This window comes from Lithobates pipiens, unplaced genomic scaffold, assembly GCF_037356315.1.
Source record: "Lithobates pipiens isolate NorthernLeopardFrog02 unplaced genomic scaffold, aLitPip1_a1.2 Scaffold_18, whole genome shotgun sequence".
Classification (NCBI taxonomy): Eukaryota; Metazoa; Chordata; class Amphibia; order Anura; family Ranidae; genus Lithobates; species Lithobates pipiens.
The window spans coordinates 635,082,042-635,107,934 of NW_027507758.1; the positions used below are offsets into that span (position 1 = coordinate 635,082,042).

At 46.8% G+C, this 25,893-nt stretch overlaps 2 protein-coding genes across 2 annotated transcripts in view; both read right to left on the reverse strand.

Annotated features, from left to right (window-relative positions):
* The window catches only part of LOC143989634 (uncharacterized), a 566,499-nt gene that overhangs the window by 297,124 nt on the left and 243,482 nt on the right, over positions 1–25,893 (reverse strand). The window lies entirely within an intron of this gene.
* LOC143989541 (NACHT, LRR and PYD domains-containing protein 3-like) overlaps positions 1–25,893 on the reverse strand; it is a 106,040-nt gene that overhangs the window by 8,433 nt on the left and 71,714 nt on the right. The window contains exons 6-7 of the mRNA XM_077489701.1: positions 23,154–23,300; positions 13,493–13,663 (exon numbers count right to left, since the gene is read on the reverse strand). Coding sequence (XP_077345827.1) covers positions 13,493–13,663; positions 23,154–23,300 — 318 coding nt within the window. The remainder of the gene's footprint in view (positions 1–13,492; positions 13,664–23,153; positions 23,301–25,893) is intronic.

A 25,893-nucleotide genomic window follows, 5' to 3' on the forward strand; every position in this document is an offset into this window, starting at 1 on the left:
CACAGTGCTCAGATCTTTCTTGGGGTTCTGCTCCTATTATAGAAGATTTGTGGATGGGTTTGCCCGGATTGCCAAGCCACTAAACGAATTGCTCAAGACTGAAGGAGAAGAGGATGGCTTGGGACCTAGGAGGGCCGGTGAGTCGGTTCAAGATCAGTGGAACCCAAGGTGTGAAGAGGCTTTCCGAACCTTGAAGAGGAGCCTTACCACGGCCCCAGTCCTGGCCTATGCCGACCCCACCAGACCATATGAGCTACATGTCGATGCCAGTCATGAGGGCCTAGGCGGAGTGCTCTATCAAGAGTATGAAGGGCAGCTGCGACCAGTGGCCTATGTGAGCCGGAGCCTGACTCCCTCGGAGAAGAACTACCCCACTCATAAATTGGAGTTCTTGGCCCTCAAATGGGCAGTAGTAGACAAACTGAAGGACTATCTCTATGGGGCGGAGTTTACCGTAAAGACAGATAACAATCCTCTGACCTACCTCTTCACTACTGCAAAGTTAGATGCAACCGGACACAGATGGTTGGCTGCATTATCCGGATTCAACTTCAGTCTAAAGTACAGACCAGGGGCTGGAAATAGGGATGCAGATGCCCTGTCCCGAAGATCTCATGTCATGGTCAATGACTGGGAAGACTGGACCCAGGTAGCACCGGAAGGAGTGCGAGCACTCTGTCAGGGTGCTGAGTTTCAAGCAAGAGGGGGCCCCAGAGCAGAGGAGATAGGAGTCACCGCAGTGGGAGTCCCTCAACCCTACTGTGGGGTAACTCAACTAGCAGAGGAACTCCTGCCAAAGCTGTCCAGAAAGGAGCTGAGCTATGACCAATTGGAAGACCCCATGGGGAGATTGGTCCTTGAAGCTTTGGAGAACGAGAATCCAGAGGGACTTCGACATCACCCTTCCAAGGAGGCTCGCTTGCTGAGGAAAGAGTTGGATAAGCTACAAGTACATCAGGGAGTGGTCTACCGAAGGGGCCCCTCTGATAACTCAGAAGATAAGTGGCAGTTGTTTCTCCCAGAGAAGCACCGAGAGACGGTACTAATTGCCTTACATGACCAGCATGGCCATCTAGGGGCGGAGAGAACTTTCCAGCTTGTCAGAAGCCGGGTTCTATTGGCCCTGTATGAGGGCAGAAGTGGAGGAATATTGCCGTTCTTGTGCACGATGCATCCAGAGGAAGACTCTACCCCATCAAGCTGCCCCAATGGGCCACCTACAGAGTCAGGGTCCAATGGATCTGGTGTGCATTGACTTTCTCTGCCTCGAACCCGATTTGAGTGGATTGGGAAATGTTCTGGTGATAACCGATCATTTCACCCGTTATGCCCAGGCTTTCCCCACCAAAGACCAAAAGGCCTCCACTGTGGCCAAGGTGCTCATGGAAAAATACTTTGTCCACTATGGATTACCACAGAGAATCCACTCAGACCAAGGAAGGGACTTTGAGAGTCGTCTGATCCGGAACCTACTGGACTCATTGGGAGTAGAGAAGACCAGGACTACACCTTATCATCCACAAGGAGATGCCCAACCTGAGAGGTTTAATCGGACCTTACTAAACATGCTTGGAACTCTAGAGACAGAGAAGAAGCAACACTGGAGCCAACACATATCAGCTTTGGTGCACGCTTACAACTGCACCACAAGTGATGTGACGGGTTACTCCCCCTACCGGCTCATGTTTGGGAGGGAAGCAAGATTGCCGGTGGATCTGGCCTTTGGCATTTCCCTAGACCATGCCTCTGCTACCTCCCACAAGGGATATGTGGATCGACTTAGACACAATTTGAAAGTGGCCCATGAATGAGCTCAGGCGGCCTCGGACCAAAGGGGAGCCCGCAACAAGAGGAACTTCGATCTGAAGGTTCGAGTGCAAGACCTGCAGCCTGGGGACCGTGTACTGCTACGCAATCTGGGGATCCCTGGGAAGCACAAGCTTGCTGATAGATGGAGATCGGAGCCCTATGTCATTTGCAGAAAGCTACCTGGATTGCCTGTGTATAAGCTAAAACCAGAGGGGAAAGTGGGGCCCTTGAAGACTTGGCACAGGAATCATTTGCTCCCGCTTACTGAAGCAGTCAGAATACCTCCAGTGAGAAATCCACCTGAATCTGTTTCCATTCTGGATACCCCGGGACCCAGCACTCGGTCTCAGACCTCCCGGGTTAGAGATGGACAAGATCCCCAACGAGGTAAAGGTGGAAGAGGAGAGCTTGAGTGGCTATGGCCTTCATCAACTCCAGAAAATTCTGCCATAGATCTCCCACCTACTGAGGATACACAGGATGGGACACTGAACCCAGAAGCTACAGAGTTCATTCCATCTAGTGGTGTGCCTGAAGGCTGGGAAGATATCCCTAGCATTTACTCAGAAGAGGAAGGAACCGATGTTCCAGAACCAGTGATGCTGTCAGAATGTGTTCCTGAAGTAGAGCCTGTGGCACCAGAGCCTGAAGTCCCAAGAGAACAGAGAACTCGCCGAGTTGTGAGACCCCCCAAGAAGCTAACCTACTCTCAAATGGGGGAGAGCTCTGAGGACTCTGTTGTGACTGCTAGAAGAAATGCTGAACGCTCTAATCCTTCCACTGACCGTTGGTGGAGGGCAACCCCAGCTCACTCTCTGGCACAGTTAGGCAGGCCACTCATGTTAGTGTGACCTGTGGGACAGGGAATCCCACCTCTGAGTTCTGGTGGAAATTCCCTGTACCAACATCATACCCAGCACTTTCAAAATTGGTACAGGATATGTGTTAAAAGTTTATCTTTGGGGACCAAAGAGTTTCAGTGGGGGGAGTGTGTAGCGGGGTCTCTTTAAGGACTATAAAACTACTGTTCCCAGAACCCCGCTGGTTCCCAGGATGTTTTGAGTTATGTCTCAAAGACTCATGGGGGAGGATATATAAGGAGGGGGAGAGGCCTAGTTCTTTCTCTTTGGACACCCCCCTCTCTTCAAGCAAGAGGAGATCTGTGCTGAACTGCTGAGGCACAAGGCCTGAAGCCTGGGCCTTGTGCTCTTTTCCAAAGAGCTCTCTGCCAGCCTAGTTGCACCTGAGAGACATTTTCTCATTCCTTGCTGCAGTACACCAGAAGGATTGAAGACTCGGAGGTCGGTGGATTCCTGTTCCTAGACGAAAAGGCAGAGAAACCGGACTTGGACTTGTCCGGGTGGTGAGAGCTGTTTAAAGACAGATGCTTTATCTTTATTATTCGTTTGGATTACAAAGTTGTTCTTCAAGTGCACCACCGAAAGATTGCTAGCGAATATTGTTTTACTGGACTTCCATCTAGATCAGTCAGGCCTGACTGCATAGGTAGATAGTGCTGGGTGTTAGTTTACCCATGCGGGGAAGTAGCTGAAAAAGGGCAGCGTTAGAGTTGCATAGCAATACTTTATTGTGCTGATTACTCTGTTTATCTTTATTACTGGTTACTGCAGGGACCTGCTTATGTGTTGCAAACCAAATGTTCAATTCATGTTATTCCTTTTATAAAACAACAAGTAAAGTCAGTTATATACTTTCAAAGATTGTCTATGAGCTTGAGTTACCCACGCACGCACACACACATATTTAGAGTATAAGTGATTTAATGTGTATTGCTAGATACTAACTGTGCCAGAGTGGGTAGTGCAGATTGCCGGGGGGTTGGCGGAGCTGTGCTCAGGACCCAAACCAAACTTGCGGCCCTCTTAAGTGAGGGTATCGCTATATTAATAAATATTGAATTTTTTATATGGTACTCCTTCACATTTACTCTTTGCTGCCTAAAAACCCCACTGTGGGGGAACTTTTCCCAGAGTGATTAGTTAGACCGGAGGTGGAGGGATTGTCACGCTACTGTGGGAAAAAAATTACTTACGTCAGTGCTACAGTTTGAATTTAAAATGTATTTGTGTGAACTGTGAAGTTGAGTCATGGATTGTGGAAACAAACTTGTGTCGGGGGATTGTATATAGTGTATACCACATTTACCACTGACTAATGCAGAGTTGCAATGCAAGGAGATAAGCTAAAAGTATTTGGATCTGTATGTGCTTTATAATTAATCAAAATTAGTCGATTAATCAATAAAAAAGAAAATCAATTAATCGAACACGAAAATTTTATTCAGTAACAGCCCTAAAAAATACATATTTTGTTTGCAAAAAAATAAAGTTACACCCATACACATAAAATCCCCCCCCCACAAAATGTTAAGGGCCCCTCACCCCCACATATACACACATACAAAACGCAAACACGAGTGTCAGGGGCACCTATGCATGAAAACATTGATTGCGATACACATGTTACATGTTGCAGAGCATGCTGGCATGAGAGCAATAATTGTAGTACCAGACCTCTTCAGTAACATTAAACTGATGACCTATAGGGGCCTTTTAAAGCATCGCCTATAGAAAATATAGGGTAATGAAGCTTGTCGCCATTTCACAGGTGCACACAAATTTAAGGTTTGACATGTTGGGTATCTATTTACTTGTGCAACCTCATCTTTTATATTTTACCAAAAAATTGGATAGTATATTGCATTTGTTTGTACTAAAATTCACTTTAGTGTGTTTTTAACTGAAACTTTGAATTTCCTAGACCATTGCGGTAATATCGTGTGACATAATAAATTGGAACTACCGCTATTTTATTCTTTAGGGTGTCTGCTTTTAGAAAATATATTATGTTTGTGGGGTTTTATGTAATCTTCAAACCTAAACATTTTTTTTTAAATATGTGCAAAAAAACATGCAAAGAACGGCTCTGGCAGCGAAAAGGTTTAGGCAGGTTGCCTTCAGAGTCTGGACTGCTTCAGTGAGGTCAGCCGACAGCAGACTTTAGCCCGCTGTCAGCTGAATACAGGTCACAGGAGTGCAGAATAATGTGCACTCCTGTGACCCACAAGAAAAGTATAGCCAAAATAGCTTTGGCTAAACTTCTCCTTTAAAGTGGAACTACACCAACAGTTTTCTCTACAGACGTATCCTTAACAACCTATGAGTCAGCTGTCAATGGGCTTCCCAGTTGATGGCTAAATAGAAAAAAATAATTTGCAGGTAAAAAATAAATTAAAAAAATAGCGTGGGGTCCCCCCAGTCCATAGCAGACCCTTATGCGAGCAGGCAGCCTGGCATGTCAGGAAAGGGGGGCTCTGCCCCCCACCCCAAAGCACCTTGTTACCATGACAAGGGTCTCTTCCCCACAACGCTGGGCGGTGGTTTTAGGAGGTATGCGAGCGGGAGGATTATCGGAATCTGGAAGTTCCTGCCCTCCCCATGTGAATGAGTATGGGGTACATAGTACCCCTACCCATCCACCAAAAAAGTATCAAAAATTAATAAAAACACAGGCAGTTTTTGACAATTCCTTTATTAAAAAGTTAAAAACAGTGTCCGCCAATGTAAATCCATCATCAATCAGACCACCCGCCGCACATGAAGGACAACCGCCTACTGCACGCTCTGCCATTTGACAGTTTTTATACAGGTATGGGTGGAGTCTCCTTGTGACATCACCGGCCCAGCATGCATCGGTCAATGACATCACAAGGGGGCGGTGCCACCAGGTGACCCCGTCCTTACCTATATAAGAACTGTCAGATGGCGGAGAAGGCAGTAGGTGGATGGCCTTCATGGACAGCAGGAGCGTTTTTTGTTTTTTTTAATTTTTCGGCTGCAGCAGCGGCATGATTGATGATGGATTTACAATAGGGGACACATTTAAAAAAAAAAAAAGGATTTGTCAAACAGTTTTTATTACTTTTTAACACTTTTTTGGTGAATGGATAGCTTATTCACATGGGGCAGGATCTGGGGCCCCCCTTGTTAAAGGGGACTTCCAGACTCCGATAAGCCCCCCGCACGCAAACATCCACAACCACAGCCCAGGGTTGTGGGGAAGAGACACATGCCCCCATCAACATGGGGACAAGGTGCTTTGTTGAGGGCATGTGGCCTGGTATGGTTCATGAGGGGGGCACTCACTTGCCCCCCCCTTTCTTGACCTGCTTGCTTGGATAAGGATCTGGTATGGACTGGGGGACCCATGCCATATTTTTCTTTATTTTTTTACAAAAGCCAGGTGCTGGCAGTTGCAACCGCAAGCCAATTTAAATGTGATTTGACCTTTTTTTTTTTTTTTCAAAATGTAATTTTTCCTGGGAGACTCCATGGCAACATACATTTGGGTTAAACCCGCCTCCTCTCCTACCCTATAGAACCCCACTCCTATAAATCTTTGCTCCGAGCAGCCAGCTGTGTTCTTTTTTGTCCTCTTCTGAAGGACCTGAGTGAATGGTTTGTTCCTACCCGGAAGATACTGTCACGACTATTACCTGTTAAGCCGCGACTGGAGGAAGATGGGTCGCGAGTCTCCTATAAGCCCTATTTATTAGCAGGGTATGGAGGCGGCAATGGAAGAGGTGCTTGAAGAGCTAGAAGCCTGATCACTGGCAGGCAAGCAGCAAGGTGGCCAATTAGCCCAGCTATTAGCGGGCGGCCTTCTCTGCCCCAGGACCAGTGTGACAAGTGCTTTCCCCAGGCCTAACATGTTAATGGCAGGAATGGTGGGATGTACCTTTTCCATGGCAGCAGTGTTTAGGTATTTTGCTTTTTCACAGTGTTTAATTCCTCTCGTCTTCTCTTCCCCCGCTTGTACGGCTCTCCCTCGACTACAGTGACTGGATTGGTTTGCGTTCCAAACCACTGTTCCATTCCTGGATGGTCCCCATGACCAGATCTGCACATGTGTGACCAGATCCTAGAACAAGGCTTGGTTCAGGCAGACGAGGCTACACCACGCATGCGTACAGGTGTCGGTGGCCGGCGCGCCAGTGATGTCAGGGAGGCACGACTTTTAAAACTCACTTCAAGGCCTGCGACCCCCAGGAATCTTTGTGGGCATTGCAGCGACTTCACCAGGCCACTGGAGCGGTAGGGAGGGGACTTCTGGACTGGTCACTTCATGTTCTCTGATTGTGTCCTCACAGCTTCGCTATTTCCTAGCTCTTTTAAAGGTGGACTTGTCACTGCCTTCTGGTGGCCAGCCCTCTCACAGCAGGTATTTGCAAAGGGATTTTTTTTTTCTCTTGTTTCTGCCTGCTGGAGGGGGGGGGGGGGGACATTCAGATTTCTGGTGATCTGCTTTGTGCTTTTCTCTCTCTCTTTCTTTTTTTTTCTTCCCAGAACTTTTAGGTCTGATCCCCAGTGAAGCTCCTGTAATGAAAGTGATCCAGCAAAATCACACCAGCATTCCTCTTCCAGATCCGGGGCGCCACAGGTCACACTCTTGATCTAGGTGCCACAACAAGGACTCAGGCTCCTCATCCAAGTCTTCCCATCACCCCAGCTGCTTGGGCTGAAAGTCCTGCTGTGGATGCGGGTCCCGAGTTCCAGAGGGCAGATTCCTCTGCGACCCCTGTTACTCCAAAGCAGCAGGTGAAAGAACAGGGGCAGATCAACTAATCCTTGGTCAAAAGGGTCCTCAAAGAATCCCTGAGAGAAATGGGAATTGGCCATACCCACAGCCCTTCTACTGAGCCGTCATGCTCAGTAGCTAGAGAAACTCAGGGCCAGGATTTGTGGGAAGCATCACAAAAATGAGTCGCCCATCAGCAATGCTGTCTGAAAGTGATTCTAAGGCAGAGGATCCTGTGGTGGGCTTCAACTTTGTCCTGGTCCCCTCCTTCGTTAGGGCAGTAAGAGAGACCCTAAATTGTGAGGAGCCAGTGGCACCCCCCCAAGCAGAGGAAATTCTTCAGACAGTTGAACAAAGAGCGTTTGAATTGCCAGCTTCTGGGAGAACTGGGGGAAGTTGTCACGGATGAATGGCGCAAAGTGGATAAAAAGAACTTCATAGGCAGATCGATACTGATCTTAAAGGGGGTCTACCCAACATCAGGCATGGCCTTCAAGCCGGCCCTGGCCCTAGCTGCGGTGTCCAAAGCTATGAGGGTCTGGACGGATGGTGAGAAGCATTTTAGAAGAAGTAGCCAGGAGCTCACCCGTGCAAGAGTTAAGGTTGGCATCAGCCTACTTGGGGGAGGCTTCCATTGACCTTGTCCGCCTAGTGACCTGAATTATGCTGTCCACTGTCACTGCCATCTTTGGCTCTGGCCATGGTTGGCCGACCCTGCCTCCAAGCAGGTGTGGTGCCGGATTCCCTTTGAGGGTTCCTCCCTCAGTAACAATAAATTGGATAGTGCCATAACTCAGGCCATGGGAGGCAAGTCTGGGTCCCTGCCCCAGGACAGGTGCCTGCTGAGCCAGAGACAGACCTTCCCAAGGAAACAGAGTGCAGATCGGGCTAGGGAAGCTCGTAGCTAAAAACCTGGCCGAGAGTTCAGGCAAACCTGGAAATTAGGACAGTCCTTCTTCCGAAAACCCTCCAAGAATACACCCACTGGCTATCGGCATGTTTGGGCAGCCTTAATCCAAGACTTCTGGACCATCAAAATGGTATCCTCAGGCCATGATGGACCTTCAGAAGTACTCCCAGTCTCAGATTTGTTCCCACATGCCTTCCATTCTCAGAAGGAAAAAGACAAACACTGCTGTCCTACATGGACACTCTGGTGGCATGGGATGCAGCCGTGCCAGTTTCAGACAACGCGTGAGGCCAAGGGATCTACTCACCCCTATTTATGGTCCAGAAGAAGAATGGCTCACGGAGGCCTGTCATAGACCTCACTCATCTGAATCGCTTCATCAAGAAGGAGAAGTTCAAAATGGAAACTCTGTTTCATGTACCTGTAGCAACAGTTTCTTCGATTTTCCATAGGTCAGATCCACCTGTAATTCACTTATCTCCTTTTCGGGATTATGAAATTTCCTCGCATATTTTCAAAAGTCTTGTTGGCGGTGGTAGGCCTTTTGAGAATCAGAGATATTCGTCTACACCAGGGCTATGCAATTAGCGGACCTCCAGTTGTTGCAAAACTACAAGTCCCATCATGCCTCTGCATCTGGGTGGCATGCTTGTGGCTGTCAGAGTCTTGCAAGGCCTCATGGGAACTTGTAGTTCTGCAACAGCTGGAGGTCCGCTCATTTCATATCCCTGGTCTGCACCATTATTTAGACAACCTTCTCCTACTGACCCAGACAAGAAGCAACTTCTGGAACACAGGGGTCAGGTCATCTCCACCCTCCAAGAGTTTGGATACCTCCTGAACATGGAGAAGAGTCACCTAGAACCCACGCAGTCCCTTGTGTTTCACTGGGCTCAGCTTAACATGGTGAGGGGCACCATCTCTCTGCCCAAGGAGAAAGTCCCAGTTGTCTGAGAAAGAATAGGGACGGCTTTCTCCGTCTCGTCTCCATGCCCGGCAGTGTCTAAGAATCATTGCCACAATTCCCATGATAAAGTGGGCACGGTGGAGGATGCAACCTTTTCAGAGGGGTTTCCTCCAACAATGGAGGCCAGACATCAAGAACCAGTGCATCTACTTAATGCCATCCATGAGAGGATGCCTACCCTGGTGGCTTCAGTGGAGGAATCTCCTCAATTGTCACTCAATTGTTCCCAACCCGTGGGTCACAATAACCATTGACGTCATGTAGGCTGGGGCGCTCACTGCCTATCAGAGATAGCACAGGGCAGGACTTCCCTGCTCACTGGATAGTCTCGAACATTCTGGAGCTCCGCGGATCATTCCAGGCATTACAGGCATGCTGTCACCTAACATAAGGGTCTCCAGTGATACTCAGATTGGACAATACGACAGCAGTGGGCTACGTGAGGAAGCAGGTAGGAACCCGCAGTTGGTCTCTGTTGCAAGAAGTTGAGCCGACTGTGACCTGGGCTCAGAAGAACCTGTCCAACTTGTCAGCAATCTACGTTCCCAGAGTCCAGAATGTTCAGACAGACTTCCTTTCTCAAGTGCAGCTAGACAACAACGAGTGGGCTCTCCGCAAGGAAGTCTTTGAGTGGATTCTGACCCTGGGCATCAATCCGGAGGTTGACCTCTTTGCGTCACCATGTAACAACAAACTAGCAAAGTATTACTCTATTACTTGAGATTCTGAGACCCCCAAGCCTACGGGGTGGACGCCCTGATGGAGCACTGGAAGTTATTCAGTGCCTATGCCTTTCCACCCATTCCGGTTATTCCCCAGTTCCTATGGAGACTCAGAATGGAAGAGGTGGCGGTAGTGGCAATAATTCCATATTGGTCCAACAGGCCGTGGTTTCCGCTGTTGATGCTACACAGTTTCCAGGAACTGATCCCCCTGCCTCTCAGGCCAGACCTACTGTCTCAGGGTGCAGCCCTACATCCATGCCTGGCTGATCTGCACTTAAAGGCCTGGTTCTTGAGAGGGGGAGGCTGGAGACCTTAGGCTGTCCAGAGGAAGTCATTCCCATACTTCTAAACGCTAGGAGGAAAAGCACTAACAGAGTCTACAAAAGAACCTTGTTAAAATTCTCAGGCCACATGTCCTCCAGAGCCAATGCTTGCAGTACCACGGCAGTTCAAGAAATCCTGAGCTTCTTACAGTTGGCCCTAGACTTGGCCATATCAGTTAGTTCTCTCCAGGTACAAGTCTCAGGTAGATCAACGTTCACGGGAGTGTCTTGGGCCAGACATATGCTTATCCACCAGTTCTTCAGAGGGGCAGTGAGGCTTAGGCCCCAGAGGAAACCCAGATTCCCCAAATGGGATCTTCTGTTGGATCTCGGCTTCTTCTCTGGGCTCCAGTCAGGTCATGACAAGTCACTCTCAGTCAAGGAACTTGCTCTCAAGACTGTCTTCTTGGTAGCCATCACATCAGCAAAAAGAGTGTCCAAGATTCGGGCTTTGGGCTCAAAAGAACCATTGCTAACCTTCTCGGACAGAGTATTTTTAGTTTCCATGCTGGGGTCCAAACCCCAAGATCACGTCTGTTTTTCATGAGAACCAAGAGATCTTTCCCCACAAGTTCAGATCAATCCAATGTCCACCCACTTGACATGGCAAACATCTTAAAGCTGTCAGGCCTGGCTTAGCCCTTCCTCCTCTGGGCTGGCCGCTCAGCTGTCGGCTAATTGCCAGCTCTCTTCTCTTTCCACAGTTACCAGCTGTTCCAGATGATGCTCGGCTGACCTGCCTATTTAAAGCCTTCCAGCTCACTCTTTCCTTTGCCTTCGCGTTGGTCACATCACAAGAAACCATCTTCTGCTGTTTGTTTCAAGACAAGGCTTGCTGACATCCCTCCTGTCTTCTTATCCTGCTTGCAGTTGCTCTCCTTGGATCCCTGACTTTTGGACTGGCTGATTACCCGATTTGGTTTATGAACTTTGGACTGGCTGACTAAACGATCTGGCTATGCTTGACTACGCTTTTTTCTATTTACCTTTTTATTTTTATTAATAAACAAGTGTGATTTGATTGTACTTCTGTCTCAGTCTGTTTCATGGTTCCTGATAAAAGCAATATCTGGAGGCCACGGCTCCCTTTCAACAGTTGCTTTTTACCATTACTTATTTGTTCTCTTTCACGGGAAGAATAAGGGAATGCCTCACCTAGGTCCATTGCTGCTTGGATCGTTCAGGCCATCCAGTGGGCCTATAAAGAGAAGGGCTTGGCACCTCTGGAGGCAGTGACTGTGCACTCGACCAGAAGTGTCTCTACATCCTGGGCAGCCTCATGGCACATCACTCCGGAGGTGATCTGCAGGGCAGTTTCCTGGTCTTCTATCAATACATTTATGACTCATTACTGTGTGGAACCAGTTGCCTTATCTTCTGTTAATTTTGGTTTACAAATCTTATTGGTTGACGGTGTCAAATAAACCTTTTTTTTCTTGCTCAGCATCTGCCCACCCGGGTGTGAGTTATTTCTCAAATGTATGCTGCCATGGAGTCTGTCAGGAAAACTGAAAATTGTCTATCAAATACTTACCGTAATTTTCCTTTCCTGATGGACTGCATGGCAGCAGGAGTCCCCTCCCAGTATCTGAGTAGGCTAGTTACAGAACACAGCTGCTGGCTTGGAGCAAAGATGGGAGTGGAGTCCTATAGGGTATGAGAGGAGGCGGGATTAACCCAAATGTATGCTGCAATGGAGTCAGGAAAGGAAAATTACGGTAAGTATTTGATAGACAATTTTCAGTTTTTGCTGCAGCTTGTTCTACTCACGGTACAGATGTGCCACTTTACAGACAAACTAAGGGGACCCCTCAGGCACTATGTTTAAAGGAATTTTTCATGTTTATTGTTGCACTTTAAGCATCATTAAAATCACTGCTTCTGAAAAAATGATAATTAAAAAATAAAAATTTCATTGACCCATGTCCCCCAGGGCAGTACCTGGACCCACATACCCGGGGCATGATTGGACGGTGATGTCAAAAGGGGTGGGATCACCAGATGACATCACCCAGTGACCACACCCCATGCCAATATAAGTCATTGTGCACATGGCATTACAACGGGAGAGAGCGCCACGTCAACATTGCAAGAAGAGCAGAGGGAAGAAAACAACGGAGAAGACTGGGCAAGAGCTAGCAAATGAGCGGGCAAAAGAGCAGAAGATAGAGGAGGAGCCCGGCAGAAGACAACAGACAGTGGAAGAAGAACCGAAGAGAGAGGAGAAGAAATCAGAAGAGACCCCCGGAGCTGCCTAATAAATTACTTTTAAAACCTGTGTAGTGTGTTTTACTTTTGACACTTTTTTTTACAGGTGAATGGGTAGGGGTACAATGTACCCCATACTCATTCACATAGGGTGGGGGGCTGGGATCTGGGGGCCCCCTTATTAAAGGGGGCTCCCAGATTCTGATAAGCCCCAAGACCCGACAACCAACATCCAGGGTTGTCGGGAATAGGTCTTTGTCGTCATCAACATGGGGACAAGGTGCTTTGAGATGGGGGGATGCAGAGCCCCCCTGCCCCAAAGCACTTACCCCCCATGTTGAGGGCATGCAGCCTGGTACGGTTCAGGAGGGGGGGGGGCGCTCGTTTGTCCCCACCCCCTTTCCAGACCGGCCGGGCTGTGTGCTTGGATAAGGGTCTGTTATGGATTTTGGGGGGCCCCCCACACCATTTTTTCCCCTTCATCCACAGCACACAAGTTGAATCATGACGATCCAACTTCTGGTGCGACTTCTTCTCATAGGGAACCATTGATTTTGAATAGAGGCAGAGAAACGCTCTTTTTAGAGTGTTAACCCTCGTTTAACACCTTTTACCGGTGTCTGGCGTTTCCAGGACTGCTCTTGAAAGCAATTTTATGGCATTCAGAAAATAGCCCATAAATTCCACTGCTGATAAACGTCCAAAAACGTCCCTGTGTGCATGGACACATAGGATAACATAGAGTTATGTTATCTCTTTACCGGCTTTTTAAAAAAAACGCCCAGACTCCAAAAAACGGCCATTTATGAGCTCCACTGTGCATGGAGCCTTATAGTATATATAACTCCACCTCATCTCCTGCAGGATACAACATAGATCTTGGAGTCCCTCACATAGAAAGTTTACTCCAGAGTCCTGCAGATTATTATATAATTTATAGCATACTTCTCACCTCAGATCCTCCAGAGTACAGCAAGGATGTCTGAGTCCTTCACATAGAAGTTTTATTCCAGAGTCTTGCAGATTATTATATGACAAATCCAGTCTGATGAGTGATCGGTTGTTAATAAGAATGGAATGGAGATCATCACAGCAGGAGGAAGTCACACCACATTCATCCAAACTGCAGAGACAAATACAGACACATGATTATTATTAGGGACATAACACAAAAACATTCAGGGAATGGTCATCCTAAAACTAATAGAAAAGAAAAGGGTAGAAGACAATGGTAGGGGGGCGTGGCTTGGCGCGCGGAAGGAATGGCTGCTCAGTGAGGAGCTCCTGGAGACTCACAGCCCGTTAGCGTGTTTCCTGGCCGAACCGGACGCTGAAAATGAGCAAGCAAGCTCGGCACAACCCGGGGACTAGATCGCGGAGACAATCCGCCTCGTCCCAAAGCCGCAATATACAGGATTTATTCCTCATGCAGGCCCGCGCTGACCGCTCCACTCCGCGCAAGATGGCGCTGCCACGAGGCGACGAGGAGGAGATGAGCGATGGATCACAAGGTACCGTAGACGACCTGGTTAGTGGGAACAGCAACCCTGCCCACCCTCTCACGCTGGGAGACATGACTGCTATAGCATCGGACATTAAGAATACCCTGTTCTCTGCCATTACTGACCTTAAGGCTGACCTCCTTTCATTGAATGAAAAAATGGCCACCATGGAGAGAGCGGAGGATAGGAGAGATAAGGCGGTACACAGACTGGAAGCTACAACGGCCTCACATACTGCACACCTTATCTCCATTAACAGGCACCTAGAGGACCTTGATAACAGGGGTCGGCGATGTAACATTCGAGTGAGGGGGGTTCCGGAGGCGGTGGCCCCTGACCAGATATCCTCGGCCCTACGCTCCATTTTCAACAACCTGCTGGAGAACCCGGCTGATACCCCTATTGAATTCGTTCGTGCACACAGGGCCCTTCGCGCAAGACCATCGGACACGGCCCCACCAAGAGACATCATCTGTTGCCTCCAGAACTTTCCTTTGAAGGAGGAGATTCTCAGCCAAGCAAGGAAAAATGACCGTATTCAATTCAACGATTGTGATTTGGCACTTTTCCAGGACTTGTCACCCATCACCTTGCAAAATAGGAGGGCCTTACGTCCCCTCTTGGAAGTACTGCGAGAGAGAGGCATTGTGTACAAGTGGCGTTTTCCGTTCGCCCTACAGGTCACCTTTAATGGAAGACAACTATTACTCAGGCTCCCGGAAGAGCTCCCAGATTTCTGCGCAGCACTGAATATCCCCTGTGTTCATCTCCCGGAGTGGTATGCTGAGTTCCGGAATCCTCCTCAGGACGCCAGCCCGGACAGCTCTCCCCATTCATCCCCGGCCAAACCCCCCATGAAAAAGAGCAGAGGTGGCAGGATGGGTGCTGGAGCGGGGGGACGCCTTCAGTTCCCTGCACGGCAGTCAAGGAGCCGGGACCCTGCTTGAAGGACTGGAGGAATGCTATTCATCTTGCCTGACTTTTCTTTTTCTTTGACTGTTTGAATGGGCAATTGCTCAAAGGTTTTTCAGGGACATGATGTGTTTTGTTTTTTTCCTTTTTTCTTTCTTTTTGAGCTAGTAGTACTAAACTGCATGTCCCGCCACTTAGTGGCTGTTATTTTCCGGCCAGGAAATGTTCTTTTGCCTTGTTTTGCTTCCATTTAGGGCTTGTGAGTCCCCCTTATGGTGACTCTGTGTTTTTGTATTTTTGTTTCCCATTTTTCCTCTTTTTTGATATCACTGCGAGCACTTACTCCTTCTGTGGTGTTCCTCCCACGTACCCCACAAATAGGGCATAGCGGTATAGTTGGGGTTTTTGTTGCATGTACCGCTCCCTGCTCCCTTTTTTTTTGTCTCGGCTTGCAGCTCAGAGCTCTGCAGGCAAGATCTCACTCTGATTGATACGCCCTGTGTACAGGACGTTCCTCTACCTTACCTTACCCTCCCCTTTGTCCTTGTTCCGTTCTCTTCTTCTTACTTCTACCCATCTTCTTCTCCTCTTTCTCTTTACTGTCATCTTTTACTGCCTCTCCTTTTTGTTTTTCTCCACAGAGTGGGCCGCCCTCGGACGGCTTTGAATTCTTGGTTATGGCGTACTCGTCGCTGGGCCCCAGCCCGACTTTGATATCACATAATGTTCGTGGCCTGAACACACCTGAAAAGCGCATCTCAATCCTCCGGGAGTTGAATAAGGTAAAACCCATGTTTGTATATTTGCAAGAGACACACTTCAGATCCGATCAAATTCCTAGGTTATTTAACAAAAATTTCCCACGGGTGTTTCATGCTACTAATTCGCAAGCGAAAACTAAAGGAGTCTCGATTCTCCTTCACAAATCGGCCGGTTTTGAGGTCACTCAGCAGTTGTCGGATCCCGGGGGCAGATATCTGTTTCTAAAGGGCATGTGGGGTTCTACGCCCTTAACACTAGCTAACGTTTATTTCCCCAATAGTGCACATGCATCCTTTTGCAGGCGAGTGGTAGGTGAATTAAAGAGCTTCGCTACGGGGTGCATTTTATTGGGGGGTGACTTCAATGTACCACTTAACCCGATTCAGGACACTTCCACGGGAAAGTCAAGCTTAACCTACCGTACCTTGAAACAGGTGAAACGGGTATTACATTCTTTGACTTTAATTGACACTTGGCGCACACTCAACCCTACTGGTAGAGACTTTACTTGCTATTCGGCACCTCACGATAAGTATGCTCGTATTGACTACATCTTTATCTCGCAGCGAGACCTGTTGACTGCCCAGAGTTCTAACATCGGGCTCCAGACCATCTCGGACCATGCCCCGGTTTCGGTCTCCCTGACGCATTCTGACTTGAGGCCTAGACCTTGCACCTGGAGACTGAACCCCTCATTGCTGACTGACATTGAGCTACTCCCGACTCTGACGGAAGCCCTTCGTAAAAAAAAAAAAAAAAAAAAAAAAAAAAAAGAAGACAATGGTATCCCATCATCAAGGTGAGGAATATCAGTAAAACCCCCTTATGATGATCCATGGAAGGGAGAGAGGTAAATATTTCATACAGTCCAGTCACTATGTAGAAAGCGTGTCTCTGGTGTAAAATGTCCCCCATGTTATTACTGAGATCACACAGAGAAATAAGGAGCACATATTGATCAGTGGCAGATGAGGTCTGACATAGGGGGACTCAAGGGAAAACCTGGTTAGGAAATCATCCATTAGGCCTGGCGCACGCTAATGTGATACGTTTTGAATTAGATTTGAGGTGTGATTATGCAGTGCAGGTTGCGTGGGGTGGTTTGTGATTTTTGATGTGAGTTTACTACTGTCTGTTTTCATGGCCTGGGCAGTGACGGCTGGTGCTCAAAATTTTTGGGGGGACGCAAACAAACTGAAAAATTCTGAAAAAAACCCATCAATTGCTACCACTGTGCACATCAATTGCTGCCACTGTACCCATCAAACGCAGCCACTGTGCCCATCAATTGCCGCCACTGTGCCCATCAAACGCAGCCACTGTGCCCCATCAAATGCAGCCACTGAGCCCCATCAAATGCAGCCACTGTGCCCCATCAAATTCAGCCACTGTACCTCATCAAATGTAGCCACTGTGCCATTAAATGCAGCCACTGTGCCCATCAATTACCGCCACTGTGCTCATCAATTGCTCCCACTGTGCCCCATCAAACGCAGCCACTGTGCCCATCAATTACCGCCACTGTGCCCATCAATTGCTCCCACTGTGCCCCATCAAACGCAGCCACTGTGCCATATCAAATGCTGCCAGTGTACCCCCCTGCCGGCCTGGCATTTGCACTTACCTGTCTCGGTGGGACAGCTACTCGATGTCTCCTCCCATCCTCTCTTCCCATCCCCTGCTATGATTGAACGCCTGGCGTTCAATCACAGCACCTGTTGTAATTTCAGCCAATCAGATGACTGGTAACAGATCCAAGTACCTGATTGGCAATATTCAATCGCTTTTCTAACACAGCTCCCCATGGCGTCAGAGGGGGCAAGGTCACCCGTTTACGTCACCAAGTGGCCCCGCCCTCAGATATATAACAGCTGTCACCAAGAAGAAGCGTCACTCGGCAGGAGCCTCCCATGGAGGCGGAACTGTTGCTGATTTTTTTTGTTCAGTCCGTCGGGCAGAGTGGATTTACATTGCGGGGCATTTTTATTTTGTTATCTTTTAATAAAGTACTTGTCCCAAGCTGTCTCATGCCTTTTTTACAATTTTTGACACTTTTTTGTGAAATGGTAGGGGTACAGTGTACCCCATTACCAATTCACATGGGGGACCGGGATCTGGGGGTCCCCTTGTTAAAGCGGGCTTCCAGATTCCTATAAACCCCCCACCCGCAGACCCCCACAACCACCAGGTAAGGGTTGTGGAGATGAGGCCCTTGTCCCCATCAACATGGGGACAAGGTGCTTTGGGGTCAGACCCCAATGCACCTTCCCCATGTTGAAGGCATGTGGCCTGCTACGGTTCAGGAGGGGGGTCCAGGTTGTGTGTTTGGATAAGTGTCTGGTATGGATTTGGAAGGGACCCCTACGCCATTTCTTTTTAAATTTTGTCACAGGGTTCCCCTTAAAATCCATACCAGACCTGAAGGGTCTGGTATGGATTTTGGGGGGACCCCTACACCTTTTTTTTATTAAATTTGGTGCATGATTCCCCTTAATTTCCATACCAGACCTGAAGGGCCTGGTATGGATTTTGGGGGGACCCCTCGCAATCTTTTTTTTTGGTTCAGAGTTCCTCTTAATATTCATACCAGACCCAAAGGGCCTGGTAATGGACTGGGGGGGACCCATGCCATTTTTTTCAATGAGTTTTATCTATATTGCCAAGACTCGACAATTCCTTACAGCCGTAATCAGTTTTAAATGACCTTTTTCCTTTAGAAATGTAATTTTGCTGTGGTACTGTTCTAAACACGGGGAAAATGCACTACTTTACAGGCATACTATAGACACCCCCCAGGCACAATATTTAAAGGAATATTCAATTTTTATTTTTTCACTTTAAGCATTATTAAAATCATTGCTCCCGCAAAAACTTAAATTTTTTAAAACTTTTTTTGCATTGATACATGTTCCCTAGAGCAGGACCCGGGTCCCCATACACTTTTTATGACAATAACTTGCATAAAAGGCTTTAAAATGAGGATTTTTGGTTGGCATGTTAGTGTCCCATAGACTTTAATGGTGTTCCGCAGCTTTCAAATTTGCCGCGAACACCGCATAATGTTCATTGTTTGCCGAACAACCAAAGTTCTGCCCGAACTAATATTCAGGCCGAACCATTCGTCCATCCCTACTTGTATATATTTTGGATGTTGGTATGGTGTGGGTCCTCCCGTCTTATGAATTTTGGAGGCATTTCCTTTGAAGTCCGTGGGTCACAAAATCTCACTGCATCACACCAAAGTAGAACAGGACCATTCCTCAAGCGTTGCATTGATGTGAACAGCTACTATTGAAAACAATACTAATTCCATTGTCATGTGATTCTGTGCTACTCAGGTCAAGTTGGGAGGAGCTTGTGATGTCACTGTGCTGGTCCTTCTGCTTGGATCAAGTCCTGGGCCTGGTAACTGATGTGGACTGGAGTTCCCTGTTTACATGCATAAATATTTGGTTTCATGTGAGAAATGTGGAAATGTATGTTTATTATATTAATTAGTCTCTCTGTGTTTCCTTATGATCTTATGGGACCCAGAGCATTCTTCTGAAGCAGACTGTGACTGGAGAGCAGACTGGAGGAGATTGTGCTATAATGCTGTTTATGATAGGGTGACCAGACGTCCCCGGATTCTGGGGACAGTCCCCGGACTGAGGACACTGTCCCGGACCAAGTCAGTCCTCAGTTTTGTCATCGGCAGGGGTGGTGCCAGGTGGGTGCTTGGGGGTGCTTAAGCACTCCCAAAAATTCTTTAAGCACCCTCAGAGCACCCCCAAAATTCAGATGGCACTTCTTGGATATGTCCCAATTTTTAATTTTTTGTACCTGCACATCCTCTATTGGACATCCTGGGGGCTGGTCAGGAGGACCAGGACCATACAGTCAGAACATGCTTCTGGAACGAAACCCGAAACATGTGACATCCGCACCTTAAGTACCCTCTTCCAAAAGGCACAGCAAGAGTGACACTCCCACTGGGCTGGTCCCGAGAGAAAGTAACCTTAATGCACCCAACTCGATTTAGAGTAATCAAACCCAAACCAAAGTGCGGTTTAAGGGTAACATTAAATTTAAAAAAAACACATAGCACGTCTCTTCAGGAGCCGGTGCTACACAACCATTCCTCCATCCATCCTCCATTCATTCCTCCCTCTATCCATCCACCCAACCATCCCTCCTTCCATCCAACCTTCCATCCCTCCAACCATCCCTCCCCCCATCCAACCATCCTTCCCTCCATCCATCCCCAACCAACCAATCAACTCTTGTTCCATCCATCTAACCATCTCTCCCTCCCTCCATCCATACAAACAAACATCCATCCCTTGCTCCATCCAACCATCCCTCCCTCCATCCACGCCATGGCTCTTGCACACAGGTGGCTTAACCCATTCAGTGTAATTCTAGTCCAGGTGCAGTGGACAGCCCTCCACTGACATGAATTGTTTTTTGCAGCTGTATTACTCTGCACTGTGTACTTAGCACACTCTTGATCTCTGCACTGTATAGTTGCACACTATTAAACCCTGCACTCTGCACCTAGCGCACCCCTGAACTCTGCACTCTGTACATAGTGCACCCCTGAACTCTGCACTCTGTACATCGCACAACCCTGAACTCTGTACATCGCACAACCCTGAACTCTGCACTCTGTACATTGTGCACCCCTGAACTCTGCACTCTGTAACGTTGTGCACCTCTGAACTCTGCAATCTGTAATGTTGTGGACCCCTGAACTCTGCACTCTGTATATCACGCACCCCTGAACTCTGCACTCTGTACATCGCGCACCCCTGAACTCTGCACATCGCACACCCCTGAACCAGTGGCGTAACTAGAACCTTCAGGGCCCCGATGCAAGAAACCATGAAGGGCCCCCCTGAACCCCAGCCAGGGCCCTTCCCTCCAAGTCCGGCGGTGGAACTCCAGGGTGTGGTCACAGGTATGACCTTTGTGAGCCCCCTAGTTCCACCACTGGCATCAGTAATTTTTTTTTATTTATTTTTTTATTTTTAGGTGCTCCATTGGGGGACTGTGCCTAGGCAGGTTTGGGGTCCCCGTCCCCAGAAGAGATGAGGTCCTTTTCTCCAGGGCAGATGAAGTTACTGCCCCCAGGTGAGAAGGGGTCCCTGTCCCCACGTGAGAAGGGGAAAAACAGACATCGGACTGAGCGGCAATGCATGGAGCAGGAGAGGGGTACTCTGAGGAGCCGGCCGAGGACACAGGTCATGCGGGGAATGCACAACTAAAGAGCACCCAGTGGAGCTCTGCAAGTCACCCTCCACCTCCAGCCACCCGTGTGCATGGTGCACTGGTACCCCTAACTGCCTATGCTGCTGCCAGCCATATGTAGAGGGGGCTGCATGGGCCCCCTGCAGCACAGGGCCCAGTTGCGGTCGCGACTGCTGCACCCCCTATAGTTACGCCCCTGCCCTGAACTCTGCACATCGCACACCCCTGAACTCTGCACTCTGTACATCACGCACCCCTGAAATCTGCACTCCCTGAACTCTGCACTCTAATTTTGTGCACCCTGAACTCTGCACTCTGTACATACGCACACCCCTGAACTCTGCACTCTGTATATAGCGCACCTCTGAACTCTGCATTCTGTACATTGCGCACCCCTGAACTCTGCACTCTGTACATACGTGCACCCCTGAACTCTGCACTCTGCATAGCACACCTCTGCACTTCTTTGGTAACAATAAAATACAAAATATGCATTGAAAAGTTTTCTTCTCTATCTTACTCTATGTTATCTTCTTAACATTTAGTAGTCAGACCCCAAAAAACTCTTATGCCCTGTACACATGATCGGAAATTCGGACAGCAAAAGACCGATGAGAGCTTTTGGTCAGAAAATGCGACCATGTGTATGGTCCATCGGACTTTTGCTGGCCGAATTTCTGCCAGCAAAAGATTGAGAGCAGGTTCTCAACTTTTCGGTCGTTGAAAGTTCCAATCGGAAATTCTGATCGTCTGTAGCAATTCTGACTCGCAAAATTCCTACGCATGCACGGAAACAATTTTACACATGCTCGGAAGCATTGAACTTCATTTTCTCGGCTTGTCGTAGTGTTGTACGTCATCGCATTCTTGACGGTCAAAAGTTCAGCAAACTTTTGTGCGACCATGTGTATGTAAGCCAAGCTTGAGCGAAATTCCGTCTGAAAAACCATCCAAGATTTCTCCGACGGAAAATCCGCTCGTGTGTACGGGCCATTAGAAGTATCTTTTTTTAAATCTCATGGACGAAATGTGAGAAATAACGTCATACATCATACAATCATTCCATAAACACATTTGTCCCCGGATTTCATTTAAAAAATCTGGTCACTTTAGTTTATGACCTCTTTCATAAGGTCGAGGTCCATCTAAGGAAGTGAGGGAAAATCTTGTTGCGCACTTCGGTGGAAGTTATTGGCACACTGGAAAACTGCTGATTCAAGACAATGGAGGATTTGGATGCTTTATTGCACTTCTACATATGCAAACTTATAAACTGGGACTTTTAAGGACATATTCAGTATATATTGTATATATATATATATATATATATATATATATATATATATATATATATATAGTGTATATATTTATTTATTTTTTTGCTTTTGAGCACAATAACACAGGAGTGGGATAATATTCATCTCGTATGTTGTACTTTGTACTTGATTTTGATTTGCTTATGTGTATGTAGGAAACTTTAGGGAGTGCTACACTATAAATAAGATGAAGCTGACTGCACAGCTCTACATGTAAATGTGTTGGAACTCCGGAGTTGGTTTATGTCCATAGGATACAACCTTCATACCTGAACAGAAATCCCACCAGAAGCAGAGAGGAGGATATAGCCACTCACTGCCCAGAGCCAGGACAGAGGAGGCTCTGGGACTTTTTATCGCAGACAAGGACTCTGTGCACAAAGCAATTTTGCATGCATACTTTTTGGTTATATTATTGCACACTCATTGGCATCACATTTCAGTGGTTCCCACAACCATTGTTATTTGTACATAATTTTTGGTTTTCTACATGTTATTGTTTTTAGGGTATTGTCATGTGCACCATGACGTTATTTATAGTTGAAATTGAGAAGTCTATGAACCTGCTATAGAGTAGGAGGTTCCCACCATCACTTTTAAATCACTTTTTGAACAGTATCGCTGAATTGTTTATTTTTTGTATTAACGTAAAACACTGTTCATAGTTAGGTCACAGTTCTACTTTAAGGGGAACCTCAAATAACATGGATGAGCTTATAAGGAGAAATATTTACTTAGAGAGAGGAGAAGACATAAAAAGAGGACAGGAGATGGAAGATTCTACATTGATGAGAATGGAGAACACCCAAAGATATAAGGAAACACTGAGAGACAAGAACAATCACAAGACGTCACATTTCCCGATCAATTCAGGATCACAGATTTATCTTACCGTAATTCTTGAATTTTACTCTCTGGGTTAATCAGAAAGGAAAGGTTAGCAGACTTCATTTTATATCTTGCAGGGGAGGAATCTTCTTCATCTTCTGCCATATCCTCTCCCAGACAATCTTTACTGGAAAAAGTACAAAGCTCAAATCTAAAACACAATAATGAGATAATAATTACCACCAAAAATGTAATACTCAACATTTCCCTTCTACATGACTGCCTTCCCTCTGGCTCTACAGTCTCTTATTGGACCTGATGAGATGACTTTTCATTGGTGGCTATGAGCAGTCTTTGAAGTAAAACGTAAAGGAGGCCTCTGCTATTTATATATGCAGGATCTCCGGCCTACAGGGGTCTCCATTGATCAACAGTTTCCAGGGAGAAAACATTGGATTTGTAGTGGAGGAAAGGATTTCCAGTTGGAGGAATCTTAGAATTTCCTATTTCACCCACTTTTCTAACCAACGGAATTGAAGTAAGTAGGTTTCTCTAGAAGACTAAATCTCATTTTATTGCCACTATGGCTGGAACTATTATGGTGGGGCAGTAAGAGGTTATAGACGAGGCCATGGTACACAATGGAGGCCAGAAACTTATCTAGAACTGTGACAGCTGGCTCTACTCCTTGTAGAGCCCCTCCCTCTTCTTGTAGAACCATATTCTTTGCATAACCCCTTCCTCTTCCTTGTGGAACCCATCCCACTTATTTGTAGAACCCCTCCCTCTTCCTTATGGAACCCCTTCCCTCTCTTTGTAGAGCCCCTGCCCTTTTCTTGTAGAACCCTATTCTTTGCATAACCCCTCCCTCTTCCTTGTGGAACCCATCCCACTTATTTGTAGAACCCCTCTCTCTTCCTTATAGAACCCCTTCCCTCTCTTTGTAGAACCCCTCCCCTTCTTTGTAGATCCCCTCCCTCTTACTTGTAGAACCCCTCTCCCTTCCTTGTAGAACCCCTCTCCGTTCCTTGTCATAGTAAAAATATAAATACACACATACACAAACACATCCCCCTCGAACACACAGGTCATGTACACATCTATTGTACAATACATAATGGGTCTCCCACACCCCAGAGAGAGAGAAATAGTTTTCAGCCTCTTTTGGGGTAACTCTGGATAGATGAGCTGTAAAGACTTTTAGTACATTGATCATTCTCCATTTTGGGGCTCGTTGTTTCTCACCATTTCACAAGTGATCACACTTTGGACAGATTTGTTATCTAATAATTCAACACAGTCTCATCTGTTATAATTAATGGAAACTTTGTAGATTTGATTGTTTCTGTGTAAACATAATTTTAATTAATGAAGTTTCAACATTCATGGAAAAGTCAGAGATAACACCTACAATTTTTGTGTAGCCCCCTCCTAGATAGGTGCTAGGATTAGATAAATTTAGTTCTGTCTCGCTCTGTCCAGGGGAGCTGTTGTTTTGTTGGATACATTTAGTGTTGCTCACTGTGATCAGTAAAGCTGTGTTGATTATTATGGTCTGTTCAGCATTTCACTTGCTGCAGATTTGATTGCTCTCTCTGCTTTTTGAAGAATGGTGGAGTTCTTAGGTGGGTGTGGGATAGGCCTCCCTGAATAAATTAGTTTAAGCTGAAGTTTCCTAAAGGTGGAGAGGTTAGTAGCTGATCGGACATACCAGGGCAGGGAGTTGCAGAGGATAGGAGAGGCTCTGGAGAAGTCCTGAAGGCGAGCATGGAAGGAGGTAACAAGGAAGCTAGAGAGCAGGAGGTCCTAGGAGGAGTGGAGGGGACAATTTGAACGATATCTACAGATGAGGTTGGTGATGGTGGGGGGCAATGTTGTGGATGGCTTTGTATGTTTTGGTTAGAATTTAGAATTTTACATGGTGGGGTAGGGGAAGCCAGGGTAAGGGTAGGACATTAAGGAGAGAGTTGCAGTAGTCGAGGCTGGAAATAATCAATAGACATGTGCATTTTTTTTTTTTTGTCCGAATTAATTTTTACCCGAATTTCAGGTATTTTCGTTTTCGTTTTGACAAACGATAACGAAAGCACAGAATCCGAAAAACGAAAGATCCGACATAAACAAATGCTTTATTTTTGTTTTCATTGTTACAACAGTTTGATATAGAATAGGAGATTCGACGTGACTCTGACAACAATCTGTGTCTATAGAACCTGTGGTCGAATGTGCCTAACCTTACCTCTATTAGTCCAAGATTATATAGAGAAAATATTCGACAGAGAAAAAAGATTTGACAGAGAGAAAAGATTCTGCAAGTTACTGTCCTAAAAAGTGCTTGGGGACCCGGGTCCTGCCCCAGGGGACATGTATCAATGCAAAAAACTGACGTTTTTTTCGGGAGCAGTGATTTTAATAATGATTAAAGTGAAACAATAAAAGTGCAATATTCCTTTAAATTTCATACCTGGGGGGTGTCTATAGTATGCCTGTGAAGGGGCACATGTTTCTGGTGCTTAGAACTGTCCCTGCACAAAGTGTCATTTATGCAGGAAAAAAAGTCCTTTAAAATCACTGGCAGCTATTATGAATTGTCGGCTCCGTAATACAGAGAACACTCATTGAAAGTCATTGATAAAATAAATAAATACATTTTAAAAAAAGCATGGGGGTCCCCCAAATTCAATTACCAGGCCCTTCAGGTCTGGTATGGATATTAAGGGGAACCCTGCGTCAAATTTGAAAAAAAAAATTGACGTGGGGTTCCCCCTAAATATCCATACCAGACCCTTTAGCCTTTAAAATTA